The sequence below is a fragment of the Colius striatus genome, chromosome 3 (genome assembly GCF_028858725.1).
Source record: "Colius striatus isolate bColStr4 chromosome 3, bColStr4.1.hap1, whole genome shotgun sequence".
NCBI classification, from domain to species: Eukaryota; Metazoa; Chordata; class Aves; order Coliiformes; family Coliidae; genus Colius; species Colius striatus.
In genome coordinates, this window is record NC_084761.1 from 59,536,133 (window position 1) to 59,556,208 (window position 20,076).

The following is a 20,076-nucleotide window of genomic DNA, read 5'->3' on the forward strand; positions in this document are numbered from 1 at the left end:
AGGAGTGAGGGACACCTGAAGAAGCTTGGTCACATATAGTGTTTTAAAGTAGTTATTATGTGTCATCATAATTGTTAATGCTAGATCTTTAACTTTTCTTAGTCTTAATAGCTGCAGAGACTTGTACTGGTAACATTACAATTTTTCTTTCATGATAAGCTTCTGTGGATTGACATACTTAGTCACTTGAACAAATCCCAGTGACGTCCACCAGTATAGGACGGGTTCCTGTGTGCCATTTGGAAACAAGAGCTGTTTCGCATTCAAAGCTGATGAAGCATTTCAAAACCTAAGAACAGAATTTTAACCAGGTGATTTCAAAGCATGTCACTTTTGATAAAATAAGGCCTGACAAATTTTAAGTTTAAGAAAAGATAAAAAAATAGGATTCTGAAAGCAGCTCGTATCAGAGCATTGGTGGAGATGAGCACTGCACCCTTGCTACAGCTGAGAAGGATCCAAGATTGACTTGACTTTATATTGCAATGAAAACAAAAACTTTTGTATATTGTTTGTAAAATGCCACAATCCTTCTCTGATGATTTCATTTTAGCCTGCTGATGAGGGCATATCTGTAGCATGGGAGCCTCACAACTTGAAACAAGTTGAAGGCAATGACATACTTGATTAAGATATGAATTACCTTAGCAACAGTTGTAAAATGTCAGAGATACTTGATACTGACTAAGTAACTAAATGCAACTGGTGTCAGTAATGATGATTACACATCAGTAATCATGTTTAACAGCAACTGGTTACTGTTTCTGCTTCTGGGTTTGACAGTGCATCTACAGGGCTGCTTGATGGTTTCATTTGGAGTCATCAGGTCATTTAGCTCTAACTCTGATATTTCAGGACCATACTGTGTAAACCTGAGTGAGAAGAAAGATTGAAGTCTTCCCCAGAAACATAACCATCATCATCCGATCTTAAGAAAAGGAAGCAGTTTCATACACAGTACTGAATAACTATGTGAAGATTCATGACTATAACCTGTCATTTTATAGCAGGATGCATATCCTGCATATATTTTCCAAGGTCGTTGGAACACCATTGCATGGATAGTGGATGGAAACCTTTATTGAGTGCCACAGAATGTAATGAGCATTTTCTATGAATGCAATTCCTGTCTTTATATCTTAATGAAGTTACCCTGCCAACACTGAACGATGTACTCAACTATTTAAAGTGACCATTAATATGCCTTATTCACTTAAGTCAATGGAGATATCCAGAAGAATAAAGTTATTAATGTGTGGGAGAGTTTGCATATCACATATTTAACAGAAGGACTGAGTTTTTTTCTGAAAAAAATACTTATCTAAACTGGACATCTACAGAAGAGGACTTCTGAATTCCGACAAAAAATGAACTAAAAAGTAAGGAGATAGTCATTGACATATTTTCTGGAGAGAGAAGAAAGCATAATGTAAATAAATTTTTCATAGTGAGGCACTGTCTACACTCATTCTACCTATATTAAAATATAGATGGATAACAAAACTTCTCTGGTATAGATGTACTTAAAAAAAAGAGATTATGCAAAATCTCATGAAGGTTTTTTTGGTACTGAAGTACAGCAGTAAAATCTGATCTACTCAGACAAAGTAGTTGGTGGCATAAGGCATTTAGACAAAAGCAAATCTTCTCCAGAGGTGTAACTAGCTTAAGTATATTTTTTAAAGAAACTCCATATGTTCTACATTTGCCTAGTAAAATTTCAAAACTCTAAAACCAGCCTCTCGTAATTTTTCAGTATAAGTCCGATTTCTCTGGTCTTAAAATGTGTATGATCTTAAAGTGTGCATGCCAAATGGCTAGTGGTTACCCAGATGGATGTGCACAGCTGTTTACTTTGTAGGTAGCAGCCTTTTGTGGAGAAGTATTTGAAGTCATCAAAGATGTTTGTTTCATGACTATGTTGTATAAATGTAAAATGCAAAAAGCAGACCTCCAAGAAGAAAGTACCATCACAACCTTATAGGGTTCAAGAGTAAACTTTGGAAGTCATTGCTGCACCATTTTAAACCATTGCTTAGTTATTTCATTTGTTCAGTTAGTTGAAATTATATTGGACTAATTTCTTAATACATATCTTTTATTCAATTTAGTAGGAAAATTATGATAAAGAATATCTAATTAGTAGTGAGTTCCCAGTACTGCAGTTAAAATCCTCTCTTCAAATAGAATAAGCTGTATCTTTTAAAGCAACTTTTAATCTCAAGATAATCATCCCTTCTCTTAGCATAGCATAGAGTTGATCTTCTCATTTTTTAGACCCGTCATTTTTATAACTAGGTAACTTTAATGGACTGTAACATTTTTTGTAATAAACTGATACATATGCATACCGCCCATCTTTCTACAATGTCTGAAGCATCAAGAGCATCAGCTTGAAGTATCAAGGACAGATACATGTATAAAGTATAAATGTTTACAGTCCTTTCTAATGTAGGCTTTAAAATTATTCATCATGCACCTTTCAAGTTCTAAACTGTAGACTGGAGATGCACAACTTGGGGAAAATTTTTGAAAACATTTAATGAATCCCACTATTCTATGTATACACATATTTTTCTATGTACCTTCAGTGGTAAAAATATTTGGTATTTCCTAACTTCTTAGAAAACTATAATTAAGAGTGTTGCACTAAACTATTGCTTTTGAATGTGAGAAAGTTTTGTTTAAAAAAGGATACTTGTGCTTAAATGTAAGAAACGTATTTCACACATTCACAGGTGACTTAAACACACAGGATCCACATCCTTTAAATTCAACTTGGGAACCTAAGTCCTATTGGATCTGAACAATGGAAAACAAGATACTATGTAAGTCAATAGGGCTTACCATTTTAAATATTCTTATTTATTTATAAAATAATATATAATTTCCATATTTTATATAAATAATGCAAATTTATATTTATCTTAACACTTAGTGAAAGATTGAGTACCTCATAAATAATGAAAGCTTTGCAGATCTGAAATGTTAATAACTTACTAAGTCTGAAGTAATTTTTTTTGCAGATTTTGTTAATAAATGGTTGATAAGGAATGCTGAAAGATCTTGCAATTCTCTATTAGATAACTGGAATTTACACAATGCACAATTGCACAATGCAATTTACAGTGTGAAAATTTAAATTACTAATTCCAGCAGTTGATTACCAATTATTGCTAAAATGGTTCTTTATAGCCATTTATTTCCTACATTTTTAATTATCTCAAATCAATGGGATCTTGCAATAAATTTCATAGGAGCCTTAAATGCCACTTAGAATAGCTGTTCTTCCATCTTTTAATATGTTTATTTTAGTCTCCTCTTAAACTTGTGTATGGCCTAGTCCCATTATTTTAAAGGAATATTGCAAACAGGGCAATGTTACAATTGGAGAGTTTCCAGATTTACTTACTTTTGAGAAAATAATGGAGAAGTGAGATTATAATGTCTGTAATTGGTTTTATATTGGATAAGCAGAAAAATAACTGATAGAGATTTCATACTGCTGCCAACTAGGACAAGATCAGTATGGTTCATAGCTTATGCAAATATGCAAGGTTTGTTATTTAAGAAGCAGTATTGCCAAATGATGGCCAGGATATAATGAGCACATTGCCGATATTGTCATTCATTTCCAGTTATAGGATATTGTGTCCAGTCTTAACTGACAGTACTTGAAGTGGCAAAATCTTCACTAGACAGACATGAAGTAGAGAAGCGTATTCTGTTTTGTGTTCAGGTGCTTGTTACTCCTGTGCAGTTCTCTTAATTTTCAGTGGTAATAATTATGGGGTGAGAAAAAGGGGCTGTTTTAGCTGTTTGTAATGTGAATATATGTAAATAATTATGCGAGACATACAAATGTATGCATGCTGTTTAGGTATAAAGTATAATGCTCACACACTTTTCTATATGTAGATGTAAATTGTTTCCTTATCTGTCAAATCTCTGTATTACTCACAAACGACAGACTTGATAGTATAATATTTTCATAAAAAGGTAATTTGATATAACAGATACCTAGCATAAGAAGATATTATAATCAAAATGATAGTTTATGAGTTACAGTAAGTACACATTTTATTATATGATACACTTAACATTTTATTATAATATGTTTTATGATTATTGCAAGGAGTGTAGCTCCTGAAATAATTTAAGTGTTGATTTGTACTAAATTGCTCCTTGCTTTTAGCTCATAACGACTATACTTTTTACCTGTTCTATTGCCTAGTGGAAAAAGAACAAAGATAAATTAATTGAAACAAAAGATTCTCAGGCCTAAGTTTCTGATGAAGTCATAGAGGATAACGTTGTCTGGCAACATAGTAGCAACAAGAATATAGTTTAGCACAGACTTCTGAAACAAAGAAAATCCAGAGGTGATCACTCTCTCTGCAACTACCTGGAAGGGGAGTTGTAGTGAGGTGGGGGTCAGTGTCGTCTCTCCAGTAATGAATTATAGGACGTAAGGAAATAGGCTCAAGTTGCTCCAAGGGAGGTTTAGATTAGATGCTACAAAGAACTTTTTTACTGAGAGGGTTATTAAGCATTGGAATGGGCTGCCCAGGGAGGTGATGGAGTCGCCATCCCTAGAGATATTCAAAAGATGCATAGATGAAGTACTGAGGGACATGATTTTGTTTAGCGATGAGTCTGGCAGTATTAGGTTAGTGATTGGACTTCATGATCTTAAGGTCTTTTCCACCTGTTATGATTCTATGATTCCAAGTGACAGATTACCTGGGATGTAGGATAGCAAAGGATGGCAAACTTACTGCTTAAAAGCTGTCTGTGACTAATGAACTTGAGTGTCAACACAGGAGAAAGAATGATTATCTTCTTATCTGATTTGAGCATAGCTGCATATGATGAGGGTTTTTTTTTTAACAGCAGACTGGGCTATTGCATACTGTCAATTTTCAAGCAAGGATGCTATTAGAAGCTTTTGAAAGTGAGGGAATGAACTCAGTATTTGTCTGTAAAGAATTAAATGTTGTCTGCTGCTTTGACGTATGTTTTTATAGCTTTTTGTTTTCAGCAGAGACAGTGTCTCTAGTCATACACTATTTGCTTAATTAAATACCTTCGGATGACTTATTGATTCTGTGAGAATATGAGTTCATATTTTTAAGAATGTATTTAAATTTTAAGAGTCATGATACAGTCTTCATTTCACCTCACTGACTTCTGTAAGAGTTTTGCCAGCAGATACAACCAATACTTATATTTGGTACTTGATGCAAGACTGTAAAGGAAGTTTAAAATTAAATGAAATAATGTGAGATGAAAACTGAGGAGCAAGGAGAGATGGAGCTTCTATTGTTGAATGATTTCACATACAGGGTGGAGATTTGCTCTGATGAAGTGTGAGTCTGCTTTAATCCCATCTGTGCCTAGTGGCTTTCACGTATGTATTAATATGGCATAGGATTGTCACATTTTTGATCAGTGCAGTGTCTGTAAGATGAGTCTGGTGCTTCTGGCTTATTGTGAGTATGTTGACACATAGTTGCTAATTCAGTGTGATCTGGGTGTGCAGGTTGAGCCTGAAAAGTCTATAAAGAGCTGTGATACTGCTGGATTCACTAAATAGGTGTCAATTTTACAGCACAGTAGAGTCATCATGGGTATGTTTGGGCTTATTAACACATAACTAGTCCTGTGCTTATGCTTCTATAAATTGTGGTTTTATCTTCTTTACTCTGGACAAATTTCTGAAGGGAAAGAGTACTGCCTATGACAGTTCTGACTACAAACTCTTCAAGCTGTTGCATCTGTGTTTTTTATTATGTGCAAAATGCTGTTTTGTTGCAGAAATGAGCAGGTATTTGTAGAATATCAAAGAAAAGTGAGATGTTGCAAAGTTTCCTTTCAAGTAAAAATCTGAACTTTTTCACTCTTCACTCATGTCAAAATGTACTTGAATTGATTGCTTTATGACTCCAAGGATTAATTGGCAATCCAAGATACTGAATATTTGTGATAAGACTTTTCCCGCAAGAGGAAAATGTTTCTCACGTTGTCTCTAAATTTATGTCTGACTTTATTTCCAGGTAGCTTGCATAACAAAGCAGTATTTTGAAAGATTTATGCATAGGAGTTTTTTTAATGTAAGGCAAGTGTTAATAGATAAAGAATTAATGAACACAGATATTTGAATTTTATAGAACCAGGAATATATTTAAAAGGAAATGATCATGAGAGTGTTACAGCTTTGTATCATCAGCGTAACAGTGAAACAAATCATAATTTGCCTGTAGGGTGGGATGTAAAAAAAACTGGAAGGAAAACATACTCTAGTTCGTTGAGCCTATGCAGATATCAGAGAAAAGATAAAGAAACAAGTAGCCAGGCCCAGAGAGTGCTAGTGAATGGAGTTTAATCCAGTTTGTAGTGGAACACCAGTGGTGTTCCCCAGGGCTCAGTGTTGGGGCCTGTTTTGTTTACCAACGTTATGAATGACCTGGATGAAGGGAATGAGTGCACCCTCAGTAAATTTGCTGATGACACCAAGCTGAGTGGGAGCGTAGACCTACTTTAGCGCAGAGAGGCCCTTCATAGGGACCTGGACAGGCCTAATGGATGGGATGAGGCCAACTGTATGAGGTTCAGCAAGGCCAAGTGCCAGATCCTGCAACTGGACTACAACAATCGCATGCAATGCTACAGGCTTGGGGCATAGTGGCTGGAAAGCTGTCCTGCAGCAAAGGACCTGGGGATGTTAATGGACAGCTGGCTGAATATGAGCCATAAGTGTGCCCAGGTGGCCAAAAAAGCCAAAGGCATATTGCTTTGTGTAAGAAACAATGTGGCCAGCAGCACCAGGGAAGTGATTGTCCTGCTATAGCTGGTGAGGCTGCACCTTGATACTGTGTCCAGTTCTTCACTACAAGAAGGACATTGAGGTATTGGAGCTTGTCCAGAGATGAGCAATGAAGCTGGTGAAGGATGTGGAGAACAAGTCTTACGAGGAGCAGCTGAGGGAGCTGAAAATGTGAAACCTAGAGAAGAGGAGGCTGAGGGGAGACATGATCAGTCTCAGCAGCTACCTGAATGGGAGTTGTAGTGTGGTGGATGTTGATCTCTTTCATATGAATGATAGGAGATAAGGAAATGGGCTCAAGTTGTACCCAGGGAAATTTAGATTCGACATTAGGAAGAACTCTTCTACTGAGAGGGTTATTAAACGTTGGAACGGGCTGCCCAGAGAGGTGACATATTCAAAAGATGCATAGCTAAAGTGCTGAGAGATATGTTTTAGTTTAGTGATGGGCTTGGCATTGTTAGATTAGTGGTTGGACTTGATGATCTTAGAAGTCTATTCCAACCATAGTGATTCTGTAAAGAGGGCAATAGATTGGGATTTGTTTGTTTTTTTTCTCCCTCCAATTTATAAGCTCAATCGAGACTGATTGTGGAACCAATAAATCTAAATAGGAATACCTGATATTCATTCATAAATAGTTGATCTTTTTCTAAAGTTAGACTCCAGTTAATTTAATTTAAATTGTGCAACTGACATGATTTCATTAGTCATCTGGTAACTAATCACCACAGGTGTCATCTCTGAAGGGTATTGAGCAGGGAAGTACCTTGCGCTTGACTTAGTGTATCTGTGATTGTGCTGTGTATCCTCAGTCAGTATTCCCTGGAGCTGAACTACTGTATCACTCTGTTTCTGAAAAGGGTAGAAATTGTGGCCATTTCTGACATCCAAAGTAGTTCTTTGTCTTAATTTTAAAACACACCTTTCTAAATCACAAATGGAAAATATGAAGAAACATAGGATTGAAACATCAGGATCTCTTCCCAACTGGGATCATGACTCATTCAACAGAACTCCCAAGTCTTTTCAGTTACACTGTTACATCTCTAGAAGAATGTGATGAAAAAATCAGCATTTTAGATTTTTCAGGGTTACTTCAGGTAGTTTATTTCATCTGATTGGAAGAGGCTAAAGAGGAATAAAGACCTTCCTTCTAGCTTTCAAACTGCTTGGGGGGATTCAGAGGAACACCATGCTGACTCAGGTTTTTTAATGTGATTTGTAGCTTCAAAGGAGATATATCTCATTGCTTTTCCTTTTGAAGCTCTACTGAGATAAGGTCAACTCTTTTGAAGCCACCAGGAAGAAGCCAAGCTCCTGGCTGCTTTATCTAGCCTTTTCTGAACACTACCAAGCATTTTTGCCCTTTTATATGAATATGCATCTGAGTTGCCTTTGTGTAGTGTCTCTGTGTGTGGATTAAATGTGTTAATTTATTACACTTATCATTCAGTAAATTTGGCTGTTTTCCTTTGGTCTTCTTCCTTACTCAATATTTGAAGAATTATTTCCATCAAGACCATACTAGTGTCCTGATCAATTAAGGCAGTGCTGGACAGTAACTCTGTTTAAAAGGTCTAAATAAATCTATCAAGAGTTTTTCCTTTCTTAAATGTGGAATTTATTTCCTTGAAATTATATTTTGATTTAGAATTAGAAGTATTTGTTTTTAGGTTAATAGTTGCTTTAGGCTGAAAATGAGAACTCTGCCATTGATATAAAAAGTATACCAAATTCACAGGGGAAAAGGAGCTGGACATATTTCCATGGATTTGTATTTTTTTCCAAGTCATTTAAATGAAACGGATTATGGTAATATTATTTCCTAACTAAAAAAAAATCAAGGAATGAATCCTTTTGTTATAAGTTTTAACTTGTTTTAGTTTGTTTTAATAATTTTTATCTCATAAAATACTAGGAGGTAAATCTTAGTTGTTTATTTTATGTTTAGTTATTTTATTTTTGTGGTTTGAAATGACTGGTGGTGTAGAACTATGTATAGTGGAGTAATATTTTACTATGTGGAGTAATATTTTACCTTATATTAAAATTGAGGAATTCAAAATGAACATAATTAATATAATTCTTCTCATAACTCTGCGCAATTGTGTGGTAGATTGTCAGGCATTTTTTAGAGACTGTATGACTGTGTCATTGAGTAATCTTTAAGAGGCAAGCAGTGTGTTGAAAGTACCTTTACCCACACGGTCCAAGTGTTCTTTCTCCAGAGATTAATGCAAAGTATTGGATTAGAGAAAATTTTGTTTCTGTGCTAGATTGCTTGTCTACATGCTGCTGAAATAGCCTTGTTTCCTTGGCTTGTTCATTCAGTCAGAGTTCTCAGAGTCCTGACAGTGGCTCATAACAGCTTGCAGAACTAGGGTTTTATGTCAATTCCACCCAGGTCTTCACTTCATCTTTTTTTCTTTATTGACTGCCTGTGAGACACCAAACTGAAAGTCTCAGGAATATAAACAGAACTCAGACTATCTGGTCCTGAGATTTTATCCTCAAGATAAAATGAGATTCATAGCATGTACAAATTTGTGTTGATGTTGCCTTACTGATGTTCCATATTCAAGTGAATTTCATCATTTAAAAATGCATTAATATCTGCATTTCTTAAAAGAGAGGTTTTCATCCTGAAGTTTTGGGTTTTCTTTCAATAGCTCAATGCTAAACTTCCAGCAAGCAGGGAGAATTCTGCTTTCATCCAGTCTCATGTGACTTTTTTTTCTGGTTAGTAAAAAGAAGCCATGCCCAAAACAGACGGGGCACATTTAATAGGGAAACTTGGGACATCTAGTCTATCTACACATCACTTTCATTTTTTTTTTTTTTGTGGAGAAGTTTCTGATAACCTGCTTAAGAAGTGTTAAGAAGTGTACTCATTTTGAGCTGTCAAACCTATGAATTCCCTCTTGAAAATAACGGAGGAGAGGAGTTGTTGCTTTGTTTTATATTTTAACTTCTAGTGATCTTTTGAAAGGAGTTTACGGTCTTTTGTGCCAGGAGAAAACTATTTAGGGAGAAAAACCACACCACCAAGAAGGTTTTGTTGAATAGAGTTCTGTCATCTCTTATAGGATATATTAAAAAAAATAATTTTCAGCCTTGATATAATTGATCTAGAATAAAGCAGTGTAGAATAAAAGAACAGCCTACTAGTTGCAAACTCCTTTTAAATTTAATGTTTAATTGCAATAGGATCTTTTATTATTATTATTGTTATAAAATTACAGTAAATACTGCCTTGATTGGAGTTCAGACCTCTATAATTAAGACTTATGTTTTGCTATCATGTATCATCTGTGACAAAGTATGCCAGAATTTGTCCCAGAGATTCTCGTGAATGAAAGACTTTCATAGACAGTTATTTTCAAAAATATAGAGCTCTAAAAAGAGTAGTAATAAAATTAGAAAATAATTTTATTTTCTACTCCATCTTAAAGAATGTTTCTCTGCTAAAGTGGGAAAATAAAGTGCTTATAAAAATGACTTACTGTAATTTGTACAAGAAATAACGTGGAATTCTAGGTATATATGTAGTGGATACTGTATGGAGATTACACATAGGTTCATAGAGGACTAGCAGGGAAACATGCTTTATCTTCCAAAGGTACATGGAGGCTTTTTCCTGAAAATCCCCAGCAAAGATGTTTGTTCCTCAAGTAGAAATAAATGGGAGTTTTATGCCCGCTATCTCGGTAATCTTTACTATAAGATCAGAGAAGGGCAAGAATGCAGAAATTATAGCATGACTGATAACCTGAGAAGCTAAATGAATTGATATCAAGGAAGCAAAGATAGATAATATGAATAAATGTGAATTAATTAATGTATAAGTGTAAACTGATGTGTTACATAGAAATTGCTTAATCTCTCTTTGGACCTAACTTCTTAAAACTTAGATCTTGTTTTCCTTATATTTAAATACTAGTAGCACTTTTAATACTGTTGGATGATTAATTGTAAATGGAAAGTGAATGATGATAAGTGTAGTTTATTAATCTCCAGTTATTTTTCTGTTATAATGCATTGTCTTTGCCTCATAGTAGATCTAACATTAAAGGAATATTAATACATCATCAGTGAATAGAGTTGAAAAAACAGTCATATGTTTTTATTTTGCTATTGAATACTTGTTTCCAAACCAATCTGCTGCGAAATGGCAATTACTATGAATCAGCAGCTGCTCTTATCACTAAATAGAGGCTGCTGGTTGCTCTGAAGTTGGAGTTTTCCAGTCTGTAAGATTTACATAAGTGTTTTTCTGAACAGAATGAACAATTATAATCTAGACATTTGGTGTTTTCTTTTAGCTCTTCCAGTTATTTTCTCTTCTACTAGGCCTATCATAAAGCATATGAAATCCATACAAATAATCAAATAAGAACAAATTCTTTTCTTCAGCAGCTTGCATATAAGATTCTATCTCTCTCATCAAAGTCAGTGGCTAAGCTTAGAGTTAAAAAAACACAGAAACAAATATGGTATTTGAAATTCATGTCTTTTGTTGTTGTTTTCAGTTTATTTCACAAGAAGATGCATACTCTCTACACTGAGCTGGTGACAGCATTCATAAAGAAGCTCTGGCTAAGACTCATATAATTGGAGCTTTTACAAGAGGATTTGCGTTTCTCTCAGCGTGGCAACCCCACAATAAGTAGTAGCAGGTAGAGAGAGCCCTGGGAAGGTTTGTGATCAATGGCAAGCAGCTGAACAAGGCAGCCTAAAGCCAGCGGGCTTGCTAAAACCTTTCAAAAACAATGTCTGTACTGGATGGGGAACAGCTGGTAGATGGGATGTCTTGTTTGTATGTAGGTCTCCTGTTATACAGTTCTTCAAAGAGGGGGAAATGCTTTGGAGGCAGAATGGTTGTGGAGAGTGATTGTGTTTGGCACTGTTTATAAGTTAATACTCGTGAAAGACTGGAGAAAATATTAGAAAGAAATAAGATTAAGATATATTTTAGTAATATGAGAAAAATTAAATTACTATTAGAAAGAAATGAAATTAACATATATTTTAGTAATCTGAGATAGGTAAAGGTAATACAGGAAATATGAATAGGTTTCTTACATCCAATGTGTAATAAAGCATAGATATTTTTAAATAATCAATTTTGTCAGGTTTATTACAGTTATTTGTAAGGATTAGTGAGGTATATGATTCCACAGCTCTATAGTCCTCATCTCACCATAATTGTAAACACAATAGTATGCACAGAGAAGGATGAGGTGTATAGGCTATGTAATGTCCAGTAGTGTGATTATTGCACATTTGAGGACTGCTGCCTCCCCAAGGAGGCCCGAAAAGCTCATTATAAAATGTCACGCAGAGATTTTTAGTATAAGAGACTGTGATCCATACTAGTGATAATGGAGCAAAACATCTCTCTCCTTATCTTCAAAGTACTTCCATGACAGATGTTAACAATATGGATGATTACTATGTCCTTTCAAAGGGAAAACAGAATGCTAAATACATGTATGGCACAATAGAATATATGGTTGGATTTTTATGGTTTTATATGTGGTTGATATTTTAAGTATTAGCCTGAATTTTAGCTCATCCCCTGTTGGTTAGCTAACATGATATTTCTGCTACTGGAGAGAACGTGTGCATTCACTAACAGTTCAGGAAGGAATCACATTGTTTGCTATCAGCAGAATATGGATTGATGCATTTTCATAGTGTATTCATGAGAACATGTTATTTTCTGGAACATACCCACATTTTAGATTTTACATGTACATTTGCACATTAATTCCCCATGAATTCTTGCACTTCGAACTGCAGTGCTTTCTCTGTTCACTGATAATTTTTCAGAGCCAAGCCTGTAAGTCTGGTAGATGTTAATGTTATAATGTAAAGTATAGTTTTTGATTGGTGGTTGTTTTCATTAGTGGTGTTTCCCCTCTTCAAATGCAGAAAATAATAGAGCTGTAGATTTGTCTGACTTGCTTGCTTTTTTCTTTCTGTGCTCTTTTCCATTTACCTGCCACTTCAGTCTCTATTACTCGTAGAATCAAAGCTGGAGTTAATAGTTGACTGAAATTGATTTATCTTTCCCAAGAAAATAAGAATTATTTTTCTTTCTTTTTTTTTTTTTTTACCACCATTTCAGTGACATTCCACAGCCAACATTCCACAGTCCTCTTGTTCCTAAGCACAAAGGAAAAGTTGAGCATTTTTTTTCCACAAAAGCAATGAAGAAAAAAAAAGCCAAACAAAATACTACTATATACAGTAGATGATATATACTTTGCAACTTATCTCTTCTTTTGAATACAGTTTTTTTGTGTCTTCTTGTATACATATAATTAAAAATGTGATACAAATAAATGCTATGTACATCCTGGGAAAAATACAATAATAATGGTATAATGATTGTGAAAGTTGTTCTGAGAAGAGGAGGAAAGAGTTAGATATCTCCTTTTATCTTAATGATCCCAAACTTTTTTTCATTACTTTGAAGAACCAAAAATTTAATGAAATGATTTTGACAAGCCAAAATAAATGATAGTCTTTGCCTGTTCTTTTGTTGTAACTCAAAACTTCTACCTAATTAGGTCAGAAACTGACGTTATTGTCACTGTGATTTCTTCATGCAGCAAGCTTACTTTGCAGTCAGTGAGAATTTGAACAGAAAACAGTCATAAGATAACCTCCTTCTCTAGAAAGATTGTTGATCATTGAAGCAAAATACCTGAGGATGTGGCTCACAGTGGTTTAGAGGTTTCACTGTTTTGTTTTTGGTCGTTGCGTTTTTGGGGGTTTTTTTGCTTCAGTCAGCTCCACCAGACTGTTTAATATAAATGAACATGCCATGTTTAGTAGTAATAAAACAGATGGATGTAGAATTGTTATCAAAATGGACTGTATCAGAATAGAAATTGGGCAGAACACCTTAGGCTAAGTACCTTTTTGTTATTTTGTAACTGCATATGCAAATATCCTCTCAGTATGTTTCTCTTCCTGCAGCTGGCTTTTTTTTTTTCCCCTTCGTCTACAAATCATTAACCAAGCAAAAATACAAATCTTGAGAAGAAAGACTCATGTGGAAAAAGTACTTTGTATGATAAACATGTATACTGACATGATTTATGCATATTCACTACAGGAATTTGTATTTTTGAAGGAAAAGCTTTTAAGCAATTTATTTGCCTACAGCAATAAATCAATAAATGTGTTACATCTATGAATAGATTTTGAAGTGGCCATCCAAACATAAAAAAATCTTAAAGGTATTAAAAGCCATTATGTCCTGAAACTCTTAACATACCTCAGTCTTCTTACACGAGAAGTTCTTAATATAATCAAACATGTTCACTGTAGTTACTAAAAACATTCTTGATACTGAGATGATATTTAATTTAATAATTCAGATTTTAAAATTTGATTTTTTTTTTCCCCATGCACTGTCTGTAAATGGTTGAAGTTGCATTTACAATTGTATGAAGTTTTTGGAAGCAAGTTTGTTGTTTGTGTAACTTTGAGTTTTGTGCATGTGTAAGTTGTATTCTTTAAAACATGAAGGTGGACTTGTATTTTATGAAAGGTTAGTGCTTACTGTTCTCCCCCCTCTCCCATATGTCTCTGTGGTGTTAATATACAATTACTAATCAAATACAAAGCATACTGCACTATAATCAATTTAGAGAAGGAAACCAATACCAAGAGCTGTTGTAATTCAAAATCAGCCCTCCAGACACATGTGAAAAGTGTCTTGTTTTTAATTTAAGAATGCAAAATTAAAACATTCTGATGTAACAAAACCAAAGCAGTTCTCTCTTAATATCCTATGAATTAAGAAACACTGTTACTGATTAGTTATGATTGATCTGTTCAACTTTCCAGTAGTAACGAGCAGCAGAAGCAGCTGCTGTCCTGGGCAGGTTTTCTGTGCACGCATGCATGGATGCAGGTGTTTCTGTGAATGGATTCCAAATTTACTCTGCTGAAAAAAAGCTATGTGGATTACTATCCTAAATGTATTCCTTGACTGTCATAATTTACACCTTCCCAGACTGCTTCTAAGAATGCTGTAGAAATGCTTATGTTACTACTTACCAGATAGATGCATGACAATGGATTGGTGTTCTCTTAGTGTGAGGTTACATACTAAGTTGTGTTAAGTTTGCTGACTCTGACTGTCAGTATTTTAATGCAGTATGTTGGAATATTTTAATGTGTAGTTCATTGTAGAAAGACGTTAGGAGTAGAAATATGTTAAAAATACTTGCATTCTTTTATTTTTTTAAATCCTTATATAGGATAAGTTTTTATCCTTATATATGATGAAAGGTATGTTGTTCCATGCATATACCTTCTAGGCTATAACGTGTCTTTCTCGGGAGATTCCTTGAATTATTATTATTGTGTAACTAATTTATTGGAAAAAGAAAATTAAGCTTCACAGTTATTGCTATTCCTGGTGAAATGCTGTACATTTGATAAAGAGCACAATATTTGATATATCCAGATTATTTTCTTTTTTATTTTCTGTAACACCTTATAGTATTCAAGTTTCCAAATCACACGTGACAGTGTCTTTTTACACTTTCATTACTTCTTTGTTACAAAACAGATTGCATATGGTAAAGCAGAGTCATTGCAGCAACTCTTAAGTCCCTACATATAACAGAATCTACTTTCATCTTGGATATGATGTCATCTGGCAGGCGTAACAAAGAAAGGAATAAGACTCCCGTTTAATACTGAGCTGTGTTAACAAATCTCAGTTTGGAGTTAAAAGGAAATATAAGCGTGTGTATTTGTAAATGTCTTTTGTATACTTTAGAAAGTGATTTAGGAACAAGAAACCTCTAAAATACATTGCCATCTGCACACTCTACAAGCATTAAAGAATCTTGTAAACATTGCATAAAATACAATGTGTGCAGATTTCAACCTGTATTTAAGCTGTGCCAATTTTTTTTCTTGTAAATTTGCCCAATTAAGAGGAAAACCTAGGACAACTTTTTCAGAAGTAATGAGCTGGTCGCTAATCCTCCTGTTCCTTGTTGAGAACACCAGAAACGCGACATTTTATTTTAAATTATTTTCTCTAGTGCAGTCTGGCAGTTCTCCACAAGAACAATTTTTCAGAGTTGCATTAATGTGAGCAGGTAGGTGTATTTTCATTTAATCACTCTCTAAAGAGTCTTTCCTTTAAAGTGTTGTGCAGAACACTTGAGTAGAATGCCAGGGAACTGATTGTGAAGATATCCCTAAAAGAAAAATACCAATCTCATAATTCTGTATTGATTACCTAAGCATCAGTGACTGCTGCACACCATGTCCCATGAAATCATTGGATATGAAGTGTGAATACAGTTTTAAAAATTTTATTGACTTCAATCTGACAGTTTCATTCTCCCATTAGTAAATTGTCTCAAGAGTGCTGCTTTTTCATGTGACGTGTCTAGACATTCGACTGTCATTAACAGAACAAAGGTTACATTGCATACATACTCTTACCGATAACTAAGAAAAATATTGTCTAAAAGTGCCTAAAACTGGAGAGGGTCTGTGTACCTAGGTACTGAATAAATGAAGATGCCTCCTTGTAAATATTTCAGTATTGTTAATGAGGACAAATTAAATTGATTTGTCTTTATCCACACCCTCACCTCCCAGGATCCTAAATTACAAATAAGGGTATCTTTCATTGTATGATTCAGGCCAGGTTTGCTCATCTAATTCAAGTTGATTTTCATTTGTGACTTTTATTTGCTTCTCTGTCTGCTAGTTGGGTATCTAAGCTCCAGTTCTTTCTGATGAACTAAACGCCAAAAGATACATTCATCTTTTCATGGTGAAGGCTTATCTTTTTTAAAATAATACCATTTGTGTTGTAGTAACTTTCTTTCAACTTATGCCATGGGAAGGTCTCCAGAAATGACAAAAATACTACTACTATTTTCCCTCCTCTGTTCTTTTTGTGGGAAACAATCTTTTGCAGCTGCCAGCACCATACTACCCACACTGTGTTGCTACTGGAGGAAGAAGAGCTTTTACCAGCCAGCTTCATTTCCAGAGGTCGTATTTCAATGACAAGGTAAAACTCAGTTCTTTTGTATGTGAGAGAAAGGTCCAGATTAAACTTATTATTTATTTTAGTTTTTGTTTATGGTGGCTGTTTCTACAACACAGCTCAACAGGATTATAGTCCAGTTCCTTTTATGTCAAGTCAAAACCAATGTTATTCAATCATAATTATTTTGGTTGGAGAAAATTCTTAAGATAATTGAATCAAACAACCTAACACTGCCAAATCCATCACTGAACCGTGTCCCTCAGCACCTCGTCTATGTGTCTTTTAAATAACTCTAGTGATGATGAATAAACCTCCTCGCTGGGCAGCCCATTCCAATGCTTTGAAAACCCTTTCAGTGAAGAGTTTTTTCCTAATATCCAATTTAAACCTCCCCTGGACCAACCTGAGGCCATTTCCTCTTATCCTATCGTTTGTTACTTGGGAGAAGAGACTGACCCCTACCTCACTACAGACTCCTTTCAGGTAGTTGTAGAGAGTGATCTTGTCTCCCCTCAACCGCCTTCTTTCCAGACTAAATGTCCCCAGCTCCCTCAGCTACTCCAGATCCTTCACTAGCTTTGTTACCTTTCTTTGGACATACTCCAGCCCCTCAGTGTGATTCTTGTAATGAGGGGCCCAAAAGTGAACACGGTATGTAAGATGAGAATTCCAACCACTCTTACTGTCTGTAGAGGTTTTGATCTAGATATGGCCAGTTCAAATGCAGAAGTCTAGTGAACAGTTCTAAAACAACATCTCTGAAATCTCTTTAAAACTGTGTAGCCAGACTTGAGCCATTTTTTAACTACCACAGTTTTTTCTTTATTTTTTGGGTACATGGGGGTAGATGCTGGGATTTCTTTCTTTAATTTCGTGTTTGTTGCAAAGTTGGGGAGAGAAGTTTTTCCATGGGGAAGAAGTGATAAAAGAGTATTTCCTTTTTCTTATCTTGTTTATGAAGTCCTTACAGGGAAAGTAAGGTTAAAAATGAAATTTGTTTTTTCTCTGAAAATGACAGTAAATGGGAAGATATTTTGTTTATTTCTTTTGAATCAGTAGGAGACATAAACAAAAAAGTAAACGTTGCTTTGAGTCAGCCTGTAATACTTGTCTTATGGAATAAAACTTTTGCATAAAGTCTTTTTATTTGTTCTGACATTAAAGAATTCTTCCATTTGAAACTAAAATGAGTAGCATATATAGCAATTTGTATATGCCTGTGGCTTCAGAATTGAAGTATTGAAAAATTATGACTGAGGTCAGAAAATATGGGGTATGTTTAGCTGAGTCTTTAGTAGTTTTGGAAATATAAACAATTTTTTTCTTTGAAGAAAATATTTTCTTAATATGTTCATTTATTTAGATGTGATGAGATTTGTTCAGAGTGCATGAATTTTCCAGTTACATGAAAGAATGAACAAGAGTATTAATTTCAGAGTTCTGGTTCTTGAAACCACACTTAATTTCTAAATGTACTTACCTTGACATAGTAATGGCAATGATCTGAAGCGTGCTTGCACAAGTGCATGTTGATTTGCATCTAGGGTGCAGTTATCCCATTTGTGAGCATAACTTAATTTCAAAATGTGTCTCTGGAGCAACAACATTCTTGTCTTCCCCACTTGCCGATGAAACTGGTTTGACTTGTGTGTAAACTTCTTTTTACTTTGAAGGCTTTGCTTGGTTTTTTTTGTGAGTTGCCCTAGTGCCAGAACTGCCATGGCTGGATTGATGTGAATCCTTCCTTTTCAGATGAAGGCTGCCACTTCCATGGCGCTTGATACCATCCCGGGTTCAGTGAGCTATCCAAGCACCTGCTTATTTTCAAATACAGTTTTAGGAATAAATAAATGAAATTGAAGGTTTACTTGCACCCTTTGCTAAATTGGTCACTGTGCCAGGTGATAAAAGAAGATAGGAACTCAGGCCTGTCATGTAAGGTTAGTCCTTGAATTTTGGGAATGCTCAGGGCCTGGAATGCTCAGAATGCTGGGAATGCTCTGCACGATCGATTCTTGGAGTTTCTGTTCACTGTAGCTATGAGAGGGCCAAGAGTTTTATGAACTAAAGATCTGCTCAGAAGATTTATTTTGTGATTTTTTTACTTCTTTTGTGGACTTAGATCTTAGAAATTCATATCTACTTCTTACAGAAATGGGGTTTTTTTAAGATAAGCACACACTGATTTAATATCATTGACATGTTATAGACAGCAGTAACATATATATGTATTTTATTACCATTATTTATATTATAGGGAAAGCTTTTGAGATCTAAAGTTTCATAATGTCTTTAAAACATGTAATGAAGATAACATAGATAAAGCAAATTATTAACATTGTCCTTTCAAAAATGAATTACATCATTATCTCTGAATCAAGATTTCAAGGTTTGTTCATGTTATCTTTCTTACAGACCTCTGTAAGTCCTGTATGTCATATATCATATCACAAATAATTTTGCTACTGTAAACTTGTGTGCTAGTATTGCAAAATGAGGAAAACACTGTGAATTCTGAAGATATTTTAACTCGTATTTTTTAGCTCTCAGAATAGATGTAATTAAGAGTGGAGTGATTTCCTGGATACATGTGAAAGTCTTCACAGAAAGCATATAATTTTCCTTTTTCTTTTACAAATAAGACAATTCTAAATGCTTTGCTGTTATTGTGTTTTGTTGGCAGAGGTGCAGAGTAGCAGATGTCTTCACAGCAGCATCAAGCCCTGCTGTAGAGGCTGCAGTTCGCAGATTTCTTTTATGAATGGAAGTATGCAAGGCTGTAGGCCAAAATTTTCTTCAGCTAATATCATACCATGGTTGTTTTGCTTAAAATTCATCATTATTTCAAAACATTGTCTAGCAGTATTGGTCACTTGATAGCTTGAACTAATCTCTTGTCAAATCAATGTTCAGGTTGGAGATAGAAATTTTCAGAGGTTTCATAATTTCTTTATCATGGCCAAATTTGAGCAAACTGAATAGCAGCAGAGCAGCAGTTAGTCAGTTATATTCCATACTGAAATGTGCCATGGAGGATGATATTGATGATTTACAGTTGACTTCATATTTACAAAACGTGATCAATGTGTTGTGGGTTTTTTCCTCATAAAAGTGAGGAATTGCTAACATGAAGGGGATAAATTCACTTCATATATGTAATTTTAAACTTTTTTAGATTTTTATAAAAAATTCACTTAAGTTT

At 34.7% G+C, this 20,076-nt stretch overlaps 1 protein-coding gene across 2 annotated transcripts in view; it reads left to right on the plus strand.

Moving 5' to 3' along the window:
- Nucleotides 1-20,076, plus strand: part of GALNTL6 (polypeptide N-acetylgalactosaminyltransferase like 6) — a 451,530-nt gene that overhangs the window by 45,105 nt on the left and 386,349 nt on the right. The window contains exon 3 of one of the 2 annotated variants that reach the window (XM_061993492.1): nt 5,375-5,410. The exons of the other annotated variant lie outside the window; for it this stretch is intronic. Coding sequence (XP_061849476.1) covers nt 5,375-5,410 — 36 coding nt within the window. The remainder of the gene's footprint in view (nt 1-5,374; nt 5,411-20,076) is intronic. 2 annotated transcript variants of the gene reach the window in all.